Here is a 24,580-nt window from a genome sequence, read left to right as displayed (position 1 = left end):
TTCAAACGAGGAACACAATCATTGCGTCGGATTTCCTCTCTACGGTTCAGGCTTCCATTACAGTATTGTCCTTGATGAATGATTAATAACACGTCTTATACATGTACAAGTGGGATATACAACACAGTTCAGTTGAATCCATGTACAATTGGATTGGTTGAGCAGGGTCTGTATATTTCACCGACATGCTGAAACGCTTAATTTGTATTATCATACTATTCTTTCACACGACAGGCACTGTTCCCACTTCAGAGTATCACGGTATATATAAAAGCTCCGGTGACTCCTAACTCTCCTCAATAGCGGCGTTTTACTGATCATTACACTCTAGGGAATGGGCCGTGACCCAGGGCACACCAACACTTGTGATGCAACCCAAACTAAAAACGGGTGCTTCTTAGTTGAAATGTAAACGGACTTTATAGCAAGCTAAGTATTCCTGCCTTTAGCAGTTTCCTTCCTATTTCATATATTTTTTGCCCGTTGGAAACATGAGCTAAAAACATAAAGGACTTTGCACACACATTTAGCAAATATTAACTGTTCAAGTAGATTCGCAAAACGAGTAAAACATAAGGCTGCTATTATTCCGTTTTGTTGGAAATTCGTTTGGCCCCTTAAAAATGGATAGATTTTTTCACAGAGTGTTGCTATTGACATATCGAGTAGCTACCAATTGACCTACCTGTGGTTTGAAGTATTTCAGTCTCAAGGAGTCGTATGGACAAGTTTACCTGTGAAAAAAATCGAACGAAAACAGTAAGTTCACATTTATGATGGCAGTCTAAAACGGACTATAGAAATATGAGCACGTTAATGATAATGATGTAGTCTTCATAAAACATCTAATCCTCACACAAAAATCATGGAGAAAATTCTAGATGTACATCTTCTAAAATAAAAAAAATTGACGCTGTGTTTGTTTTGTCAACACTGCCCCGATGATGCATGTTACATTACACTTGCATAACCATAGCCATGATACACGACATGTAGTCTGTAATAGGAAAAGCATTTTCTAGCATTTACGACAGTTCTTTTGTTAAATGAGAACATCCAGACAGCAATCTGATACTGTGTGGTGACACGAAAGCTAGTAACTTGGTAATTGGTAACTTGAATGACTTTATTGAGGATGGCTCAGTTGACCATCTACCCACTGATGATGACATTCACTGCTCTGTTGAATTTACCCCGCCTGTACGTGCAAACAGGGACACTATTATTGACAATTATGGAAGACAAATCGTCAAAATAGCTTAATTGTTTGTCAATGATCTTTTATTGTCAGTGGAAGATTGTCAGACGCTTCGTGGGATTTTAATTTCATAGGCACACTTCTAAATGTATCCTGTCTGAGCCCAAATAGAGAAAACGTTCTCATGTATAAACAAGCCAGAAATAGGTTTAAGAATATCTATCGTCAAAAAGTTATGGACTTTAAATTAGCTCAAGCAGCTGATACACACGACTGTAAGATCTTTGGGAAATTAGTTAAGAAACATGAAAAAGTATCAATGTACCAGTTCATGTTTGGTAGGAACTCTTTAATATTCTTCATAACCAATAGATGAACGGGGAGGTGGAAACAAATTAAAGTCTAGGGATGGAAAGCTTCTTGTCGTTACATACACTTGCTGACTGTGAAATGTGCCCGCAACCCGATGATCTATCATCAGAGATTACATTATGTGATGTAGCGGAAACAATGGATAATCTTAAAGTTGACATATCTAAGGAGATGACAGTATTCCCTCCGAGTGCCAACGATATACCAATTCCATATCTCACTGTGCTGTTTAAACAAATATTGATTACAGGTAATATTCTGAGTGCTTGGGATACATTCATTTTAATACCCCTACATAAGAAAGGCAATACTGAAGATCCTAATAACTATAGAGCAATATCCTTACTTAACACCAAGAGTAAGATTTTTGGATTTATACTAAATGAAATACTTTCATAGAAGATGAAAAAAACATTATTCGGGAATACCAAGGTGGGTTTAAAAATCATTCCACTGTGGACAATATATTCATTTTACAGGCATTAATACAGAAACACATTAAACGTAAAAAGGTAAATTGTACTGCGCTTTCGTAGACTTTAAGAAAGCATTTTATATGGTCAATAGAAATAAATTGATGTCTTTACTATTAAACAATGGCATTCAAGGTAAATTCTTTAGAGTTATTCAGACTATGTACAGTCATGTTAAATCTGCAGTTTCTATGTGTAATGGAAACATTATCTGAGTATTTTACGTGTTCGGTTGGTGTACGACAATGACATACTCTCAGTCCTTTACTTTTTCAGTTTCAATGTGGAATTAGTAGATGTTATTGGCTCTAGATTAGACAAGGGTGTGTTCATATCAGAAGAATTTTGCAGACGATCTAATACTGGTAGCAGATACTACTATAAAAGTAGAAAGACGATTGTATCTCTTGCAAGAATACTGTGAAATCTGGAGAATGGAAATAAATGCACAAAACACTAATATCATTGTATTCATAAACGGTGGCAGACTCTCTAGATACGAAAGATGGACCTATAATAGTGTACCACTTGAGACTGTTAGCTCCTACAAACATCTGGTTCTATTGATAACTAATTTGGACTACAGCTTCTAATAGCCTTGCGGAACAGTCAAGTAAAACACTTTATACTGTTAAAATGCTTGTGAGAAAATACAATTTATACGCTAATAACGCCTTTCAAATATCTGACACAAAAATAGTACCGATATTTGTTGTATGGTAGTCAGTTGTGGGGATACACTCAAAGGAAATATAAAGAAATTGTACGTGCTAAATCGTGCAATGCTGTTCCGCATTGTATCCACTCTAGTCTAATATTATTTTATATCTGTTAAATATATTGCTTTCGTGTTTTATCTATGCCCACATATAGACATCCGCATCAGTGATATCAAATGCTATACGATACCTGTGTGTTGTTACCCTGTCTGGCGCTCGGCATTAAGGGGCTAAAACAAGGACTGGTCGGCTCGGAGTCAGTATACTGTGTCTGAGTGGGGTATTCATGTTAAACTGCGGCATGGTATCTCAGTGAGCTAGCACTATAAATCGGCATCAGTCCGGACTAGTACAAGCAGCCACACAAACACACACACGTACATGCACGTCGCTATACAAGTGCAATAATCTTGGACGTGACGTTAAACCCCATTTCACCTCACCCGATACCTGTGATTGGAAATACTTAATTTGGGCATCTCATATTAGATATCATGTTAAGTTTCGGCTTCGGGCATGTTTGGATATCCCAGGGAGTGGGTGATGAAGAAGCATTTATCTTTGTTCTGCAACAATCTATTCTTGAATGGCATTGTCTTCTCATAGATGAACGATCACTTGTATCTTATTCAACCATGAAATCAGAACTTCAGGTTGAATCGTATACACAAAGTATTAATGTACCTAATTACAGAAAGGCCTGGTTAAGATAGAGAAGAGGATATAATACACCTGGGTGTTCAAAACGTACGTAAAAGTGTTGTAGGTGATGAAGACTCCCTCTGCTCGCACTGTCTAGAAGATGAAAACATGTTTGGTTTGTATGTCCTCTATATACCGATGCACGTACCCACTATGAAGTTTTAACAAAGAACCAAGCCCACGATATGGTGTCTACAATTAATTGTAAAATACTTGAGACTATATTTCCTTTAAATTGTAATTAAATCCAATACCTTGATGCATGTCAATGTAATAGAATTGTATACATAATATACATGTTTGTCATATGGGTCAAATGGCCTTAAAAACAATAAACTGAACTAATGACAATTTTCCGAATCTATATCTATTAACTAAACTGCAAAGGGGATCACGGTAGGACACGTTGAGTATACACACTCTCATATTGTCCTTTTGAGGAACTATATATATGGAATATACTGTCATAAAAGATTCAGGATTGTTCACATAATTAAGGGGGTCTAGCCTTCATGCACTGTACGTTCGTTGTCTCCAGGCCTAGAAACAAACAGGAAATATAATTTCCTGTATATTTCCTGGTTCTGTCCTTCCCTGATTACAGCCATACATAACGTGGTAGGGGAAGGCTATTATGCTGTGGCTACCAGCTTGGGTTCAGCAATCACTGTACCTTCCAGCATGACGATGGGGATACTAATCTGTAATGTAATCCTATAGTGACGTGCATACTCCGTAAAGACAAGATAATGACAAATATCAAACATAATGAACGTGACCTTTTGCTGCTTGACAGCGGTATAAAAATCTATACCGAAATGTCACATAATAGTAGATTAAAGAAGTTGTCGTGCATAAAATATTTTTCCTTTACAGAGATATACATTGTATATATTCTTTGCAATCACAGGAACGCTGTGTGCCTTGACTGGGTCGTATGATCTGTCTTTCTTGATACTCGACTGTATCGGTGTTGGTGCTTCCTTCCTCCCAGTGATCATTCAGTGTCTGACAACCATTGGCACTCATAAGTCTGTCACTATTTCATTACAGTGAAGATGTGTAAATATTCAAATCGTGATTCTACAGTATACCATTATTTCGATCCTGAGCAACCTATGCTTGTGGAGCCATTTCGTTACAGATATAGGGTCAATGTACCCTTTGAGATAAAAGCATGAAACTTTCCACAGTTGTAACCAATGACATTCCAAATATTTTCAGATATAGGGCCACCCGTCAAATCAAATATGGCCGCCATGAAGGAATGACATTCTAGCATATTACATGTGAACATGACCCACAACCTTAATATTTCAAGAAAAAATAACATTTTAGAATACACACTTCAAAAAAGAAACGCGCCGGTAGTATGAAGTCCATTGAACCTGACCACACAAAAAACATCCAGTATATAAATTGGATACATGTTACTGGAAAATTTTGGTGGCCTGATATTCGACTAACGGTGCGTCAAAACGCAGCCATTGTCGATTTGCAATGTCTTAAACGGCATTGTTTTCACACTTGTTAAAAAATTCATGGAGGAAAACAGTAAAGAAAATGCACGTGCAAGTTATGGTGAGTGAGTTGGGATTAACGCCGCTTTTAACAGTATTACAGTTATATCACGGCGTGTCAGCTTAATGTGGGAGGAAAGCCCGAAGTGATGCAGGTTTCAGACGTTTACCACTTCGGAAAAAAACACGAGCAAGGGTATGGTTCTGACAAACCTAGAAACATAATCATGGTGAACCGGGATTCGAACCCACAATCATAGGTTTCTGGCGTGCCGAAGGGACGCAACTCTGCACAGCGAATCGCGGCGCCTTAGACGACTGGGTCACCCGTGCCCCCGCAAGCTATGGCATTCGTAACTCGTGGTAGTGGCTATAAAAAGGCAAGTTCAAGTTCAAGTTCGAAAATGCCGAGACTCAGCCCTGCCGGTCGGAACATCGCCATATCGCATATCCTACACCACGAGATCTGACTTGGTTGTGGTTCAGGGAAATTTGGCAGCAAATCGCTCCACCGCACACAACTCGTGTCACGGTAGACAGAAATAAGGAGAGATGCAATATTCCCTTGTCTCAGGTGTTGCCTGGTTTAAACTCTTAGTCGAATCTAACTCTTCAGCGAGAACATCAACAACATTTATTCATTCTGACAGCTTCAAGTAAATGACCGTAGAAAGGCGTGGGCGATAGAAATGTGGAGAGATACGATACCGCCCTGTCGAATGAGTTGCCTGGTTTAAACTCTTAGTCGAATCTACCTCTGCAGCGAGTACATATACGATATGTTGTTCCTTCATGTTTACGATTTAATGGCTTTGGAAAAGTTGATTTGTCAAATCTTAAAAAATGACATACATCAATATACTGAGGGATGTGTACTCACAGTTCTATGTTTCTTCAACACTAGGTCTGAGAAAATATTTTCTTTTTCTTACGCTTTGTCATCTATCTATGTACAAACGGTATGTGAAATAAAGAGGTGCAACCACTACAATCTTTTAGCATCAGATCTCTTTGTTTAATCGGTATATCATCATCCACAGAACGAGAGTAACCATTCTCTTATGTGTATGATTTAGAATGAAGATTATCAAAGTCTACTAAACTGACCATCATAGAAAAATGTCTTTTTCAACTTATCATTGTCGGTATTTGGTATCTCAGGATGTGTGGTTGACTTTTGGGCCGACTATTTGATATTCGAGAGATTTTATGTCAGAATATCCTTTCTGCCGTTGCTTCAAGGGAAGACACGACAACTCGTTGGGCAGATGTGCGTCCCTTGGGCACGCCAGAAACTTATGATCGTAGGTTCGAATCCCGGTTCGCCCCGATTATGTTTCTAGGTTTATCAACACCATACCCCTGCTCATGGGATTTTTCACATTTAGAAGGCAGCTGGTATAATGACAGGAATACCATTCAACGTGGTGTTATACCCAATTCACACATAAACCTATGCCTAGCCATTAGTTATTTGCATTCTGTGTAACCTCATAAATTGTAATAGGGTAATAAAAGCTACTTATAATGAATGGTATGTGTCAGAGCACTCAAATCTGTAAATTTCATGTAGTGTCATATATAGACTTGAAGTTATTTTCACAGTTGCGGATATTGCACAAAACTTATTTGATAACCTTTTACCTGATACATTAAGCATAATACATGTATAACAACAAGTACTGATATGGTGCATGTTACGTATACTGCATGCAAAGCTGATGTTTAGGTCTGTAAAATGTCAAGTTCAAGTGTGTAAAAGTCCAACTTTTTATCTTCTGAAGCGAGTGACAAATTTAGTCTGTATTTCAGCTTAGTCACACTTTGGGAGGGACTATTCATGATCATGGATGCGTGCTGTGGACTTAATGAGTCATGTGATACTTAGCCAAATTGTGCTAATTTTAGTTCTCATTGTGGTCCTAACTGTGTTTGGACAGGTATGAAGCACCGAGAAAAGGCTTCTCTGGATAACACGATAGCCTAACAACCATATCAGTGCAACTTGTTTATGGAAACTTTGTCATAACTCATTGTATACCAGCAGAATATTTCTTTAAGGATATACTGACATATGTCAAAACTGACACTAAGTGAGTAAAACTAGACGCCTCAATATTAAACCAGGTTAACGAAAGTCGTTGGATGATCTATGAAGGTCCAGTGTTCCACTGCCATGGACATCACACATATGAGCATGGACAGGGAGTTAGAAGGGAAAGATCTGTCAGCTGGAAATGATGGCGGAATGGCTAGCTCAAGTTATCCTTCAACTGGGAATGCTGTGCAAGATATGTCTCCAGGACATGGTCAAGTTGGCGAAGAGGCTGGGGGAGCTGAACATCCAGAATATCCGAATGATGTTGACCAAACCAATAAGGGCAATATTGCTTCATCTTCCATCACAAGCAAAACGAAGGAGTGTACCTTTCAAGAAAACGGGGACATTGTTTCAGATGAAGATAAAAAAGATTATGTCACAGTAATGCCCAGTATAAGCAATGTTTATACGATGGATGAAAGGTAAATAACATTTAAATATGATTAGATTAATGATTTAACTCTACATATATGTCAGTTTGGAACATACAGTTTGTAAATATTTTCAATCGATGAACAATTTAAACAATGTGTCCTTTTCAAATTCTTCTGAGATACTAGTTAACAAATATCAAAACTATACTCGCCAAAATAAAAAGGGATGTCGAAAATAACAGATGATTCCAGAAATATAATTAGGTATCAATTTGGGTTATGGATGGATAAGAAAAGGGAGGATTTTGTGTAACATGGCAATCAACAAAATGGATTGGCAGTGTACTGTAAGGGTACAACCAACCAACAAAGACGACAGGGGTATACAGTTAAAAAGGAAGATGACTTAATCAATAATTGGTCATGTCCCCATGATAATTCAAACATTCGTTCATAGGACTTGACATGGTCCGAATCAATCTCCCCATGACAGTTTTAGGGAGTCTTGTCCATACCTCTTGCCGAAACTTGCCCAGTTTGGCTAATGTAGCAGGTGGCCTTTGACGCCTGCGCACACGTCTCAAGATCATGTCCCAGACGTGCTTGACAAGGGAAATGTCAGGACTCATGGCTGACTATATGGGGATGTATTGCTGCTGGGGATTGCTAGTAACGATACATGCATGGTGGGTACGAGCGTTATCGTCTTGAAAGACAAAAAGGGATTAGTATGACACGCAAATGGCACAACTGATGACGCCAGAAAGTTGCCTCGGTAATACTGTTCAGTGACCCTAGGATTGACATTGAAGAATGCTTCAGTTTGTTAACGGTTGATCAACACGTGGTCCCTGAGCATGAAGATGATCTGTAATCACCTGGTCAGTAACTCCGGTGGACTGGTGCAAGTGAACAATGATTTGTTTGACTCTTTGGGGTCAATTTCGTAAATTCTGGTTAGTGATTAATTGATCCTAGATTGTGTGGGATGATCATTCTGATTATGTGTCTGCAGAAACCTATCAAAAGTCTGCACTGACGAACTGTATGGCAGTCATTTTTTTAAAGCTGATCTTTCTACTGATGACCGATCTTAACATTTATATTTCATGCTGACCTACCTTTTTTAGAGAAAATAGATTTGCGTTGGTGCACTGGCTTAATTGAACCTTTATCTGTTGCAGTCAGAATCATCCAGAGGCATCTTCTGTACACGCTTCTTTTAAATGTGAAATCTTACACACTGAAACAAAAGTTATTGCTTTGAGGGACATCATTATAAACCACAGTCCAAAGTTCAATTACGGACAATGCCATCCTTATGAAACCAATAAAATCCCAGAATGCAACATTAGCAAGACCAATACAGTTGCTATTGTACATGGAACCTGTTCAGCATTATTTGTGAATACCCATTAGACAAGAGACAATACAAACAATTACTGTGGTGTGATCGATATTAAAGTACAAAAGTCCTCTAATGTGCAACAAGACCTTCATTTAGAAGCACACCAGGGGCTGGGGCTGCAGAATTCACAGAGTAATTATTTGCGTCATTTAGTTTATGACTATCTTCCTTGTAGACCTTCAACTCATGTTGCACCGCTGTCAGGGACAGAAGAACATCTCTGCATCAGTACAAACATCACAAAAGAAGTGGACACAGAACCACCAAAGGTCAAACCCTTTGTTTCAGGGTATGACAATGTAGCATATGTCCCGGATGTGCCAGCAATAGAGCCTCAGGTGTTCATCATAGATGATGGCTGTGTGCAACATGGCTCTCAAGGCACATATATCAGGTACGCATATTCAGGCTTTCGTGTTTCAGAATTGATGTTTGTATACTAACATACCTTTTAATGAACTGAAAAATATGAAAAACACATTGATATTCATTCCTAGATATTAGTCAGGCTAAAGTGAGAAAAGCATGTGTTTACAATACAAAATCCATATTAACATGTAAAGAAAGGTTTTATTTATGTATCAGGTATGAATCGCAGATAGACAAAAAAGAGGGATCCAAGCAGTTACTTCGGCAAATAGTCACCCTGCTTGGTGGGTGTTTCAATGTTTTCCTTGGTTTGGGATTTCCTTTTTCACTTGGGGCCCTCTTTGTTGATTGGTTAGAGGATTTTCAAACCACACGTGCTGCAACCGCATCTATCCAATCAACGTCCACTGGATTGACATTCATGGGAGGCAGGTTTATTTTCATATTTTAGATCAATTAATCGAAAAAAATTAAGAATTATTATTAAGTCTTCGAGCGTCAACACCTCTTCAAAATATATTACCATAACAATTATATTATAACTTATTAAGCCTATGTCACAAACAAGCAAGTGTATATTCGTGCCTTTTCATGATATTCTTTTACCACACTTCTCCTGCCCTACTTAAGTTATCAGAGATTGACCTAGTGTGAATTTCTCTTTCTCTTCTAGGACTTGTGAATGGCTTCCTTATCCAGAGGTTTGGTATCCGAGCTGTGTTGTGTTCAGGCAGCATTGTGTCTTCCCTTGGACTGTTTGCGAGCTGGTTTGCAACAAGTTACACCTTCACCCTTGTATCTATAGGCGTGGTAATGGGTGAGTCATGTATTAATAATTGCAAAGAGTGTAGCTGTAACCAGCAAATACCATCCTATATATACATCTTGACAGCTTACTAAAATGTTTGCAACCAGAGTGAAGTGATACGCATCTTAATCATTGCATCTTTTGGGGACGTCACCATCTCCATTACTCTTAATGGCACAGAAATTCTTTCGCGCTTGAGAGTGACCTAAACAACCAACCAAAATGTCCCTTCTGAACGAGAGTTCTCTTATGATGGAGCAATTGCTATAGTTAAGTCGAATTAGAAGACACTTTATTTAAATTGAACTTTAACCTGGGCAAGACGTTTTCGTGATGATTAAGGTGGGCGGGAAGTCCTCTTGCTGTGAGACGTTCTGGTTGTATTTCATACAGAATATGGTAATTACCTGGTTTCAATCATGAAAAAGTGTATTTTGATTCCATTGCTTTTTTAGCATCGTGAAAGGAGGGTGGCGAATTGATCCAGGATGTGTGTCATAATAGAATGGCGATTAGAAATGCTGGATAATCAAGTGTGTCGCATTCATACATTGTGTTCCTCCCCTCATGAAGTTTATGTTCTCTTTTAACAAATGGCCATTACATTAGCTGATTTGTTTGTTTTGCTTTTCAGGTTGTGGTTGTAGCATGGTGTTTCTGGCAAACAATGTCAACGTTACCTTGGCGTTCCGTGACCCTAGGGCCAAGGCCTTTGCATTAGCATTAATGACGTCATCAGGTGGTCTTGGGTCCATGATCTTCCCCACCATCTTGCAGAAACTCAAGCGGGAGTTTGGCTGGAGAGGAGCACTGCTTATAATGAGTGGTATTTACCTAAATGTTGCTCTATCAGGTCTCCTAGTTACGTCATCACTTGGTGTATCGCCTACATCTCGGTTGAAAAACAATACAAATATCGAGGCCACATCTAAATTTCGTCGACTGTTGAATCCCTTATATGGTGCTTACTTGTTGTGTGGCTTAATAGGATTTGGTTCCATCACAGCGACTGTCTTGACTGCAGTTGACTTTGGTGTCTCAAAGGGTCTGTCTGCAGAAACGGGAATAATGATTATGCTGTTAATAAATGGGACAAGCACTGGAATGCGTCTTATGGCGGGTTTCATACAGATGATCCCAGGAGTGAAGACCTACCATGTGTTCTGTACATCAGTGTTGGTGTCCAGTACCGCTTTGATAGTGATATCTTGGGCGGATTCCTATGGCATGGTAATGGCCTGCTTCTCAGTTTACGGATTGGCTGCAGGCGGGATGGTGTCCACTTTTGCTATTGGTGAGTTATAAAGATGTGGTATTGAGTGAGGTGAAATGGGGTTTTACATCCTGTTGAAGACTGTGGCACTAATATGAAAACGTGTGTGTGTGTGTGTGTGTGTGTGTGTGTGTGTGTGTGTGTGTGTGTGTGTGTGTGTGTGTGTGTGTGTCTATGTGTCTGTGTGTGTCTGACTGTCTGCATGTGCTAGTTAGGACTAATGGGTGTTTATAGTGCAAGCCAATATATCCTCATAATGCTGAGTGCCATGAAGGGTAGCAACAAGTACCATCTTTTAACATATTTGGGTATGACCAGACAAGAATCGAATCACCGACCTTCCGCTCTCAAGTCTATCCTCTAGACCAAGGATGTTATTTCAATGTTGATGTCCGCAGGTGGAGGTTGTGACCTGTTCTATTTAATTTGCACTAATATTTAACGCACATAGTATTAGGATCTAATGTGACACTGGAAGCTAGAAAGTCTACTTCTGATTAAGCCTATACTTATCTTACCCCAATGTTTCCTTGCAGTTGTCTTCCAAGTGGTGGGGGAAGACATGTATGCTGTGTCCATGGGATTAGGCGGGGCAGTCACTGGAGCCTCAAACACAACGCTTGGGATACTAATGGGTAATAAACGACCATTTGATTTTCTGATTTTTAATGTTTAGGAGCTCCATTATATTTTTCAACACATAGCAATTGAACTTTATTCTTTAGACACGCATGCCTTTGTTTGTTAGCAAGTTCCTCTCACCTCTCGTAGTCCAGTGACCTCAAGTGCTGTTTGCAGATGTATTTTAAGGCGAATTTGTTAACTGGACACGATTCAGTGTTGTTCTGTCCGCAATGTGATGGACATGGTCGAGCCAGTGAAGTCGGTGCTGTTGGTGCAGGTCATTCCAGCTAATTCTGAGGATGCGCTCAGACTGCGTGTATGGAAGGCGTTGAGTTTCTGTTCTTGTCTAGAAGAGACGTTTCAAGACTCACTTCCATGCAGCAATGAGCTGAAGATGCAGGATTTGTCGACAACAACCATGGTGTGGGTTGTCAGCTTGCAGTATGTGGATGCTGCCTGTTGATCTCGGCATCCAAAGACAGATTCTCTGAAGATGGAAACGAGGTAGGTGTACTGATTTACCACCTCCAGTTTGTAGACATTGATGGAGATTGATGTAGGCTGCTCGACGCCTTAGTAGATCTAAGTCTTGCTTTGTGTTGTCTTATATATGTCTTTGTTGAGTGGGTTGCTAGAGCCCTGTTGTCTGCAAACAGCATGTCTCTTTCACATACTATAGTTTTTGCTTTCATGCAAGTCAGATTGAACAGCTTCCCATTTGATTCTATGTTGAGGAAGACTCCGACGGTCGTGGGTTCAAAGGTGTGCTTCAACATGAATGCAAATACGATTCAAAGCAGGGCAAGGGCAAGTACACAACCCTGCTTTGATCCAGAGGACGAGACGTCAAACTGTTAGTGTGGAGCCACTGGATCATACTGAGGAGCCAATAGCAGCACACGAGGGTGAAGGCTTTTGTGTGGTTGATAAATGTGATATAGATTGGCTGCTTCAGCTCTTTGCACTTTTCCTGCAGCTGACGATGGAGAAGATCATGAAGATCATTCCATCCACACTTCGAACCGGGATCCCATGAGCAAGTTTTAGAACCACACAATAAATAAAAACAATAAAACCTTTCCCATAGTCATAAGAAATCTCTGCCAAAAGTGATTGTACGATTCTGTTCCTTTCTCTTTTGGCCCATTTATTGGCATACGCTTCAACAGCATCCAAAATGGTTTTAAAGTTGTGATCCCAATTGGTAGGCGACAGCTCACGATATGTTGGTCCATATTTGAATAACTGATTAGGTTGTTATTGTCAACAATAGAGATTAGTTTAGTTTGTTTGTTGTTTAACGCCATTCTAAATCCAGTCTGGGCATCATAGGCATTGATCCTCATAATTGGGATATGATGACATGCATTAACAAAGTCAGAGAGTCTGACCACCCGATTCCATTAGTTGCCTTTTACAGGAAGTTTAGTCGCCTTTTAGGGCAAGCTTGGTTTGCTGAAGACCTATTCTAACCTGGATCTTCACAGGTACAACAATAGAGAAGTCACCTGTGATTATGTGACATACAGGTTGGTAGCAGTATGCCGAGTCTTGGCAGCAACAAAGGGTTGAATTTACATACCTTCTGCAATGTTCTGCAACACTTTCATATAATTGAACAACCAGCATGAAATGATGTTTGTATTGGAAATTGTTGGAGGTTCCTGAAATTTGTGGCACACTGATTTGTGTCTGAGAATGTTATTTAAATATAAGACATCACTTACCTTCTTTGCAAATTTCAAATTCAAGAATATGCGGTCTTTGTCTCATTTAACGGAGTCTGGAGCAAGTTAAGAGCTTTCCTGCAGTGCTCAGCAAAGAGATCCAGAGATAGTTGTTACAAACGATCCTATCATCCTTGTTCTTGTACAAGGTAGCGATGTTTCAGTCTCTAATGACCAGGGGCACCTCGTCTCAACACCGACACAGATGTTCATGCAGGTGGCTAAGATGAAGCCCCTATCCACAGTTGATGGCCTCTGGAAGGATCCCATCCATTTCAAGTGTTTACCCACAGACAGACTCCCGATGGCCTTGCTCAGCTCCTCCACCAACAATTTCCCATCCAGCACCGTCATTACTGGCAGGTGCTAAAGGGCTTCCAGTGGAGAGTCAGAGATTTTGTTTTTTGCTGGACCAGAGCTTAGTAGTGCTTAACCCATCTCCCCATTTGCTTGTCTCTGTAACTGATCGTGTTGCGGGGCAACATCTTGTTTGATTTGGACCGATGTCTTACTTGATCATACACACCTTGGATGATCCCATCATCAGTTGATAATTGAATGCCTTTACAGAACAGCACTTTATTCCTCTCAGGCCGAGTGCAGCAGCATATTTGGTACAATGAGTTTTTACAATGTTATACAAATTATAATGTGAACAAATGTACATATACAGACATTCAACAAATAGTCATTTACGCATATTATTTCAGTTTTCTGTCATTGGTTTCCATTTGTTCTGATAGCTTGCAGGATCTGGTCAGGGTAGTTTTGCAAATTCTGTTTGTGCTGTGCACCTTTCCTCGGTGACAGGGATGGCATCACAGGAGTAGGCTTTGAGTCACTCATGAGTTTCCCCCTGGACTTAAGTTCTAAAGTAAAGGACTAAACTCTTTGTGGGTGGAAGGTCTTGCTGACATTGATGAAAGAATTCCCCTCCAGCTTAGGGTGGTGCGTATACATTGGTTGGAAGCTCATCCTGCAGCAGACCAAGGTCTGTGTCGTAATCAGCACTGAGGCATAAACATGTGATAAGCAAGTTGCTGAGCTGGAGCCATCTTGTAATGATTAGGTCCATCTGGTGCCAGTGCTTTGGCGGGGGTGTCTTCATGGCAGCTTGTGCTGAGACTTAGTCTGGAAGAACGAAATAGTGCTGCACAGGTAGTGGTGTGTACAAAATTTGAGAAGCTGTTTAATAGCCTTGCCAATGCCATACTGTCCCTGACAGCAGGGCCTTGATTCGTGTCAGTACCCACTCTTTAATTGAAGTCGCCAAGCTGTAGCAGCTTTCCTTGACTGTGACCCTTTGATGATGATCTGGAGCTGGTCGTAAAACAAGAACTTGTCCTTTACCTCCAGAGGGTAGGAATGTACACCCTGATGATTCCCGTCAGATGTGTCGAGTCGAGGATCAGAAGTTTCTCCATGGATTCTAGCCAGTTTCTATCATTCTGAGCATTGAGTGGTTTCTGATTTGATTAGTTCATGTATCATGGTGATATCCACTTGCAATCTTCCGAGTTCACATTGTTGATGCAGTCATGCGTACATCATTCATCTCCCAGAGGTCGGCTGACGGTCAGGTCGTCAGGGTGCAGACATTGCAGCATCAAAACTCTTCTTGAGTTTCTTTCTTTCTTCTTTGTTTGTCTTATCACGGGCAAAGTTTACAGTCTGCATGCAAGGCTGGTCAGAGCACAATGCATTGATCCTTCCCACCATCTGAAGCAACTTCTATGCCAGTCAAGCTAGGCTTTCCACTGGTAGACTCCTGCTTCCCCGGTTGTCCCGTCACTGTGAGGTGATGCTGGAGTTACCTCTGTCCTAGGCAGCTTGATCTGGAGTGCCAACTAAAGCACCTGCATGAGTTCCCGCCTCTCCACGTCTCACTGATAGATACAAGGGTGATAAAAATAATAACTAGAGATTTATATAGCGCTGGTATCCAGTTCGAAGAACTGCTCAAACGCGCTTCATTTGAGTCTACACAAAGAAGAGACATTACACAGCTAGGAAAAAACCAAAGCCTCAATACTCTAAGAAAGATTGGGTGAAATGATTTTTGAGTCTTGATCGGAACAAAGTAGGACTGTCAATGTTCCCGATATCCAATGGCAGCCTATTCCATAGCTCAGGGGCAACTTTGGCGAAACTCTGACCTCCAAAAGTTCTAACACTAGGCACAGAGAGTAGGGACTGGCAGCTTGATCTGAGAGATCTCCCAGGCACGTACTCTTCAAGAAGCTCGCTGATATAAGTTGGTTTTTGATTGTGTCTCGCATTGAACACAATCAGCATCACTTTATACTGGATTCTCTCATAGTAAGGCAAAATCCAATACTGTTTGGTATCAGTGACAGGGTAAGAGGTGACTGAAGGGTTTTGAATAATGGCATACTGCCTTAGGGCCTCTGACTCTGGATTTCGCTCAGCTATTCCCATGGATTGGTACAGCCACAAGGCAGCAGTGGTTTGGAATGAAGGTTTACCTTCACCTAGAAGAGCAACCAGCCATGGTTGACGAGATCATTTGTCCGAAGCATCTGGTTTTGAGGTGTCCGAAGCATCTGGTTTTGAAGTGTCCGAAGCATCTGGTTTAGAGGTGTCCGACTTCTCAATATCTAAATACACACTGTCTGCAAGAAAAAGGTACATTATTTTTTTCCTACAGTACGAGGCATATGTAAGTTATTTCAGTAAACCAAAGTATATTTTCAGGAAAAGAAACTCCCCTGTGAACTCACGTATCCTTGGTAAAATTGTTCTTTCATCACTGTCAAAATGGCACATCCACAGCAAATATTGATTTGTGTAATTGAATGGTATGGGAAAATGTATAGCAAAAATGATGTCAAACATCCACCTTTTGTAACAGAAAACACATCACCTCAGCACCACAATTCACTTGGGGAATCGTTTGAGTCACTTCATTAAACTGAAACAAATATTATATACTCTTCAAAAAAAAGAAACTTGACACTGACTTTCAAAATGTAATATAATGCGATTGTTTCAAAATAGGACACAGAAACCATAATTGAAACACTGTTTGAAAATCAATGTACACAATGTTCAAAACATTAATCGTGTCACCTAGGCAGACACACGTACACGATACAGTTAATGTCACAGGGGTACAGAAAATGTCAGTATCGGCTGTGCCCACCACGTGCATCAATCACCGCTTGACACCGACGACCCATAGATGCAATCAAGTTGTCAATAACACGCTGTTGGATGTGCTACCATTCATGTTGAAGTGCATCAAGAAGCGCCGGAAGTGTTTGGGGCGGTGGATTCCTTCTGCGAACGCGTCGATCCAACTCGTCACACATATGCTCAATCGGGGACAAATCTGGTGACCGGGCTGGCCAAGGTAATGTCTGGATGTTGTTGTGCTGTAAGAAGTCCTGACAAACACGTGCAATATGCGGTCGAGCGTTGTCCTGCTGGAACTGTCCGCCATGAACGTTGACGTGAGGAAGAACGTAAGGCTGTAGGATCAAGTCTCTGTAACGCACACCTGTCAATGCACCTGCCACATGCACGAGAGGCGTCCTACCACCGTGATGAATTCCGGCCCATACCATGAAACTCCCGCCGCCAAATGGGACAACCTGCTGCACACAGTTGGGGGCGTAACGTTCACCCCGACGTCTGTAGACACGTGCGCGCCCATCAGCAAGTTTGAGTAGGAAACGGGACTCGTCGGTAAACAGTACATTTCTCCACGTTGCACGTGCCCATCTAACCCTCTGTTGGCACCAAAGCAGACGGTCCGCCAGATGACGTGGGGTCAATACATGACGTCGAACAGGTCTTCGTGCAAAAAGTCCAGCCTCCCTCAGTCTGTTGCGTACCGTTTGATCTGATATTCTGCGTACCCCAGGGATCTGTGTGGTTGTAGACGTGGTTGTGGCAGTGCGGTCTCGGAGGTGTCGCAGCCGGATGTATCGATCTCGTGCTTGGGTTGTCATCCTTGGTCTTCCTGACCTTGGACTGTCGTCAACTCTGTTGGTGTTGTTGTAATAGGTCCACAGTGAGGAGATCGTCTGTCTGGATACGCCAAAGTGCCTGGCAACTTCTTGCTGAGTTGCTCCAGCTTGTAATCTCCCAATGGCGTTGTTTTGTTGAGCTGCATTCAGTCTTGGCATTCTGTCACCGCCTCTACTGCCGTTATAAGGACTGTATGAACAGCCGTTGATGTGGATTTTTATACCCATTCAGCAGGGGGCCTGTAAGCCTAAATGCAGGATCCTGTGCTGCACGTTTTTTACAGGCGGTTGCGTTTGGATGAAGCTATAAAATTGATCCCCAAACGCTACGTTTATGTGCTTTGCATGTGTTTTCGCGAATTATAGACACATCATCTATACATCTATGTCAAGTTTCGTTTTTTGAAGAGTATATAATTATAATATTATAACTTAAATATAAATCCTTCTTTTTGCTGCTTGAGATTATGAACAATCACACACTGAACGGATAATAAAATGTGACTGAGATAAACTATAAACTACCAATTTCAGTTGTGTTTTACTATGTTCAAAACGTACTTTCCCTTAAGGTAAGAAGGATGCAGACAATTAGGTGGAAGTGCCCTTTAGTTAGCCCTATATTCGAGAGTTTACGGCACTGCGTATTACATGTTTCTTTTTAAACCCATCTAAAATGTAGTGTTAGTCTGTAACCCATGTGTTATGCAAGAACTATAATAACGTCAAGCAGTCGGAGGCAAGGGTCCTCGTGCTTTAACTATATTAGTACAGGGCAAAACTGTTCCATATTACACAACACATGGGGGTAGATCAAACTTTATTTCTCAAGCATAGGGCCTTGGCAACTGAAGCTAATTTGTTGTTTACCGGTTTTCGGTTTGTGGTAATCATATTTGGTAACATATGTTTCTTCTTCAATTACAGGGATACTGTATGACTTGACTGGATCGTATGATCTGCCTTTCCTGATATTCGGCAGTATGGGTGTGAGTGTCGCCTTTTTGCCAGTGATCATTCAGTGTCTGAAATCCACTGGCACTCACAAATCTGTCACTATTTCACACCAGTGAGGTTCCATATTCATTGATGTCAAAGTTACAAACAGCAAACAGCTGAATACCCAGCTAGTTCTTGTGAAAAGATTTGTGACACATTTAATGTTAATTCATAAACTGTTTTTGCTGCATACAACATGCCGAGTATAACACCAATGAGGTTCCGCATTCATTAAAGGCAAGGTCACAAAGAGCCAAGAGCGAAATACCCAGCTAGATCTTGTGGAAAGAATGTGACTCAAGGACATATTTAAGTTACAACTATTACAGTTTGTTAAAACGAAACTAAAATTACAAAAAGGAAACCAGTTCATTAAAAGGAGAAAGAGCAAGACCTACTCAGTATACCCACAGTATACATGCTGCAGAGACTCTTTCCATTCAGAAATCATAAAATATTTACTAAATACGCACACAATACAGTGGATCTGCAGCCCTTAAAATGGACATCGGAGGTTAAAAAAAGCTTACAATGAAAGTTACAAATGTACAAATGATTAAAATTGATTGTTTCACCACATAAAGTTTTTCAATTTTATATACCAACATTTCAATTAAAAAAATCACTTTGCGCAAAAGTTGAACAAACATAGCGGGGTTGGGTAATTGGGAGTTTTGTCATGAAATTCAATCGAAATTGCCGACATCAAGCCAATTTCACACTAAAGATGTGAGCCAAGGGATTGTGATCGGTTGCTGGTCAGAGTAACCACATTTCGATGGTTGTTGCCTGAGGAGATGCGTCTTGAAGGTCATCATGTAACGGGTGCAAAAATATACATTAAGATTTATGTCACTGGCCCGTACATAATTGAGCACATGCGAATTGTTCCCACAATTGCACATACAGGGGCAGATGTACAGCACTGTAGGAGGGCATGCCTCGAAGCGGATGTAGCAGATGCAGTTGTAAACTGACAGTGCAAATTCGCTTCTGAAATCTGAAACATTCGAACGAGAACACACAATCACTGCGTCGGATTTCCTCTCTACGGTTCAGGCTTCCATTACAGTATTGTCCTTGATGAATGATTAATAGCACGTCTTATACATGTACAAGTGGAATAGACAACACAGTCCAGTTGAATCCATGTACAATTGGATTGGTTGAGCAGGGTCTGAATATTTCACGGACATGCTGAAACGCTTAACTTGTAATTGGACAGCTGGCAATATCGTAGTACAATAGTAACCTTTCACACGGCAGGCACAGTTCCCACTTCAGAGTATTGCGGTATATTTGAATAGCCCCGGTGACTCTGTGATATCTCAATACAACTGTAACTATACAAGAGCCATTTCAAAATGATTCGTTCAAATAAACATGTACTGTGGTCTGAGTCATTGTGCAGAGTGAGCGCAGTTTTTGATTTTTTTCAGAATTGTTCAGATGGGAATAAATGTTTGCAACCACTGGGAAGACTTGTTTTGTGGAAACGTTTACTCTATTACAAACCAATGTTCTGTTGTTCATTATGAGAACATATCGCTACAAAACAGACCCAAGCAACTCACTGACAAGATACGTCATTGACTGTTTTGTAATACCTTGACTGGGTTTTTGTTTATTTTTCCTCTCGAAGAAGAGGGCATAACACGCTCACTGGGGGTGGACCAGTCGTCTGAGGCGCTGCAATTCGTTGTGCAGCCTTGTGTCCCTACGGCGCTCCAAAAACCTATGATCGTTTGTTTAAATCCCGGTTCACCCTGATCATGTTTCTTGGCTTGTCGGTATCGTGGGTTTCACCAAAGTGGTAAACGTCTGAGACCTGCATCACTCTGGGCTTCGTCCCACATTAAGCTGAAACGCCGTGATATAACTGGAATATTCTAAATGCGGCGTTAAACCAACTTACTCACTCACCCATTGCTTCAAGGCAAACAAGGAGCCGAAATATTTTAGTCTTTTTATTATTGTTTCATTTGTGTGTTTTTTTCACAGGGGTTGGTCCTTTAGAATTATTAAATGCCCCAGGGTTAAATCCAAACCTCCTTAATCAGTTACAGCGACATTTGGGGCTTACGGGAATAAAAGATTCCCATCTTTGTCGTAGTTATAGTGCGAGACCTGACTACCACGGTTGTTAGTGATTGTGGTTAGAGCAGATAAAAATGGTGAACCTGACTATTGTGGGTATCAGTTACCAAGAAGTTGATCTTGCTATCAACCACTGTTTTGCCTCCTCCAAGTTCCGGTTATTTAGAGGCCACCGTTTTATGACTGGAATATTGTTGACTGCGGTTTAAAACAACAGTGTTCTGGTACCCTAGATCGTTGCTGATGCCGTCAATCACTGATTTCTGCTGGCCAACATTATTTACAGACTAGCGTGATATTGTTTGGATGGTGCTTGCAATGGCGTGACAAATATTTACTCACTCACTCAATGAGGGCCCAGTGGTTAAAGCATTGGCTCGTCACGCCAAGGACCGGGTTCGATTCCTGACATGGGTACAATGTGTGAAGCCTTGGTGTCCCCCGTCGCGATATTGCTGGAATCTTGATAAAAGTGGCGTTAAACTATACTAACTCACTCACTCACTCACTCACTCACTCACTCACCGAAGACTAGGGTTCGATTAACCTGTCACTTATTCCTAACACGTATGTATCGTGATACAACACTTTGGCAATAAATCGTATCAGAGAAAGAATGCATACAGGGATGTATCTTGACTTCATGACGAGACGCAACCCCGATCAACAGACCAGACATATTGATGGTTCTGACTCCAAATTGATCATGTAGCGATTAAACAAATTAAAAAAGTCTTCCGATTTTAAAACGATAAAATCCAAACATATTATTGCGCTTGAAGTACATTTCGCAGTACATTTATCACATGTTTTATCAATATATTCATCGACACGCAGTAACATGTATGAAGATATGACAGTGTATTAATATAAAAATATTTGCTTCCGCTGAACATTGTCATTTTGAAATGTTATCTATTTGTTTTGTTAAATTGCGTATGGCTTTATCTTGCTTGTTGGGCTTGGTCCCTAATTACAATATATGATTACATGAACGTGCTCTTTAGAGCTTTCCGTTTTCATGCCAGACCTAGAGATGATGTATTTTCTTGAGCGTTTTCATATCATTGCACTCATTATCTCTAAACAGAACCGGGTAATGTCTTCCTTTTCCGTCATCAAGTGCGAGTGAAGAATAGTTGCATGGCATTCAGAGTGACATGTCATTTGATTCAGGTCAATGTGATGCAACCAAATCCTATTTTTTTTAAAAATATCTCATATTCAGCAGCATCCTAGCCTGCTAATAACGCCATGATGAGCTTCTTTTACTCGTGTACCAAGGCGCTAACGAGAATATATTGTTTGGGCTTCCTCATAAAATATTAGTATTCATCATTATCATTACTCGTTAAAAGAATATAGTGATATGATTAGCTAGACGATGTCTGCATAAGAGCTGACTGGCCTCGTGCGCCAAGAGATAAGGAATACATTGCGCCCACACTTTCAGAGGTGTGTCTGACCCTACTTTCTGTATTGCCTGTATCAGTCTGTGTTACATACCTATTTTGCATGTGCGATAGGGCCAACACAGACGGGCATAACCAGATCCTTATTCGACCCGCTTCCTTTGTTGATGCGGCTTTGTCAATGCATTTTGATTCGGCGAACGATATCAGCCCGCGTGGTAAAAAATTGGAGTTACGTCCCTTATTGCGTCGTCTGCTCGTCCTCTCGATTTGCTTTCCCGTGACAATGTCTTCCAAAGAAAGGTGAAAATGGATGCATTTTACAATTTTATGTTATGTTTTATGATAAAAAGGTTATTGTATGGCAGTTTTCCATATCAACCCGCGACCACCCCACCCCACCCTCGTTATATTAACATGGTACCCAATTCAGTTAACTTTGTCTTATGTACATACGAGTAGCACCTATTTTTAAAAGTTATATTCCGTTATTGCCGTGCCATGTGATGATGTTAATCTGTATTTGCATTGTCGTCTACCTTTACTGTCGGCCACCAAAAACATACTTGGCAACTGGTATTGTGTTTTTAGGCGTGTTTATGTTCATGGTTTAAATCCTGGTCATGAGACTTTGACTAAATAAGCGTTGGTTCAGAGTTATAGAGAAACTCCCGCCAACACCAAATTAAAAAACACCAAACTGGTGCAACAATCAAATGACACTAGCAACGGTACTAACCCCCTCTACACATCCATTTGTTGGCCTTAGACGACTTAACGCCCTGTGTCCCCGCACATTTTTGTGACCACTGATGATTCTTGGGTTCAAGAACGGAGGTCGTGCCTCATACAAGATATTCATTCGTGCGTTCATTGACTTTTGAAATAGAGCCAATTAATGATTTCATCATTGTATCATATATTTGGCACATTGTGTAACATGTGTAACTTGTTGATCGTCCATTGATCTTGTGTGGTTATGTACTGATTTCACAACTATCTCGGTTAACTTTCGCGTTTCAGTTAGGTGAGGTGAAATGGGGTTTAACGTCGCGTCCAAGATTATTGCACTTAAATAGCGACGTGCATGCACGTGTGTGTTTGTGTGTGTGTGTGTGTGTGTGTGTGTGGCTGCTTGTACTAGACCGGACTGATGCCGATTTATAGTGCTAGCTCACATGACAATGTTTAACATGAATACCCCACAGTCAGACACAGTATACTGACTCCAAGCCGACCAGTCCTTGTTTTAGCCCCTTAATGCCGAGCGCCAGACAGGGTAACAACAAGTACCATCTTTTAACGTCTTTTGGTATGACGCGGCCGGGGATGGAATCCCGGACCTTCCGCTCTCCGGGCGGACGCTCTACCACTAGACCTCCGCCCTTATTATCTGCGTTGTTGTTGTCTCTTGTTGTCTGCGACATCTAGCTGTGGAGTACAAAGCAATCAATAATAAAATTTAATATTGCGCAGGTTAACATGGTCTCTCTCTCTCTCTCTCTCTCTCTCTCTCTCTCTCTCTCTCTCTCTCTCTCTCTCTCTCTCTCTCTCTCTCTCTCTCATAGCCCGTGTTTTAAACAGTTGTAAATAATATTGCAATGCCCAAATATGTTTGACAAATTTGTTTTTAAACAAAATATGTATTCATGACACTTGTGTATATATCAACTTGTTCTTGTCATAATACAATGCCGATGCGGCGTTGAATTTAAACTCACTCTCTATTATTCTGTTAACCCCATACGTGAGACCCCGAATTAGAATACATCCCCTGCAACCTATGCCTGGCGCACATGGCAACTAAATTGGACCTGATGGTCAGACTCGATGGCTTGGTTGATTGCGTGTCACCCACAGGGGCTTGTAACAGAAATATTAGCAGCAAGATATATACGGTCACTAACGGAGTCATAGAACTACATAAAAGGATTATCCTTATTATCAAATTTGCGTTACAAGCCCCATGTGGTGTCACCGAACCCCGACGACGTGAGATGGAGCTCATAATGTCAGCCACTAGTTTGTCTGGCCCAGCTTCCATTGTGTTCAACCTGAGGAGTACAGCCTCAGTGCAGCGCCAGCGCAGCATACCCAGGGAACCAGGCTTGCAGGAGTAGTGCTGTCTGTGGGTAAAACCTGATATTATCGCGCGTGCATCACTACAGACCACGAAGTGACAGCCGTACCACGCATTCGTCACCACTCGCATGTCTCCATAACCTACAACAAGGCCCGTCACCCTCTTTAAGGCAGTCATGCGTTGAACGGCGCAAATATCCCTTTGTATATTATACCAAGAAGTTAAAAATGTATTAAAGTAATTAGTGAGTTGGGTTTAACGCCACTTTTAACAGTATTCCAGTTATATCGCGGCGTGTGAACTTAATGTGGGATGAAAGCCCGAAGTGA

At 40.9% G+C, this 24,580-nt stretch overlaps 1 protein-coding gene across 1 annotated transcript; it reads left to right on the top strand.

The window, feature by feature from the left end:
• Positions 1–7,136: 7,136 nt before the first annotated feature.
• On the top strand, positions 7,137–18,733 carry LOC139459839 (monocarboxylate transporter 13-like). The gene is made up of 7 exons (XM_071241550.1): positions 7,137–7,507; positions 9,043–9,261; positions 9,453–9,664; positions 9,910–10,053; positions 10,679–11,338; positions 11,854–11,952; positions 18,588–18,733. Exons 1-7 carry the CDS (start codon positions 7,137–7,139, stop codon positions 18,731–18,733), a joined length of 1,851 nt encoding a protein of 616 aa, XP_071097651.1.
• The last annotated feature ends 5,847 nt before the right edge of the window (positions 18,734–24,580 follow it).

Source organism: Haliotis cracherodii, unplaced genomic scaffold (genome assembly GCF_022045235.1).
Source record: "Haliotis cracherodii isolate W230 unplaced genomic scaffold, xgHalCrac1.p SCAF_1, whole genome shotgun sequence".
Lineage (NCBI taxonomy): Eukaryota > Metazoa > Mollusca > Gastropoda > Lepetellida > Haliotidae > Haliotis > Haliotis cracherodii.
The sequence above is the reverse complement of the archived record's forward strand: the minus strand, read 5'-3'. Positions and strand labels throughout refer to the sequence as shown.

Bases quoted from the DNA above. Each gene is read 5' to 3' on its own strand.
- LOC139459839 (XM_071241550.1), top strand. From the start codon at position 7,137: ATGAAGGTCCAGTGTTCCACTGCCATGGACATCACACATATGAGCATG. The intron at 9,262-9,452 runs GTACGCATATTC...TTTATGTATCAG, and splicing joins TCTCAAGGCACATATATCAG to GTATGAATCGCAGATAGACA. The intron at 11,339-11,853 runs GTGAGTTATAAA...GTTTCCTTGCAG, and splicing joins GGTGTCCACTTTTGCTATTG to TTGTCTTCCAAGTGGTGGGG.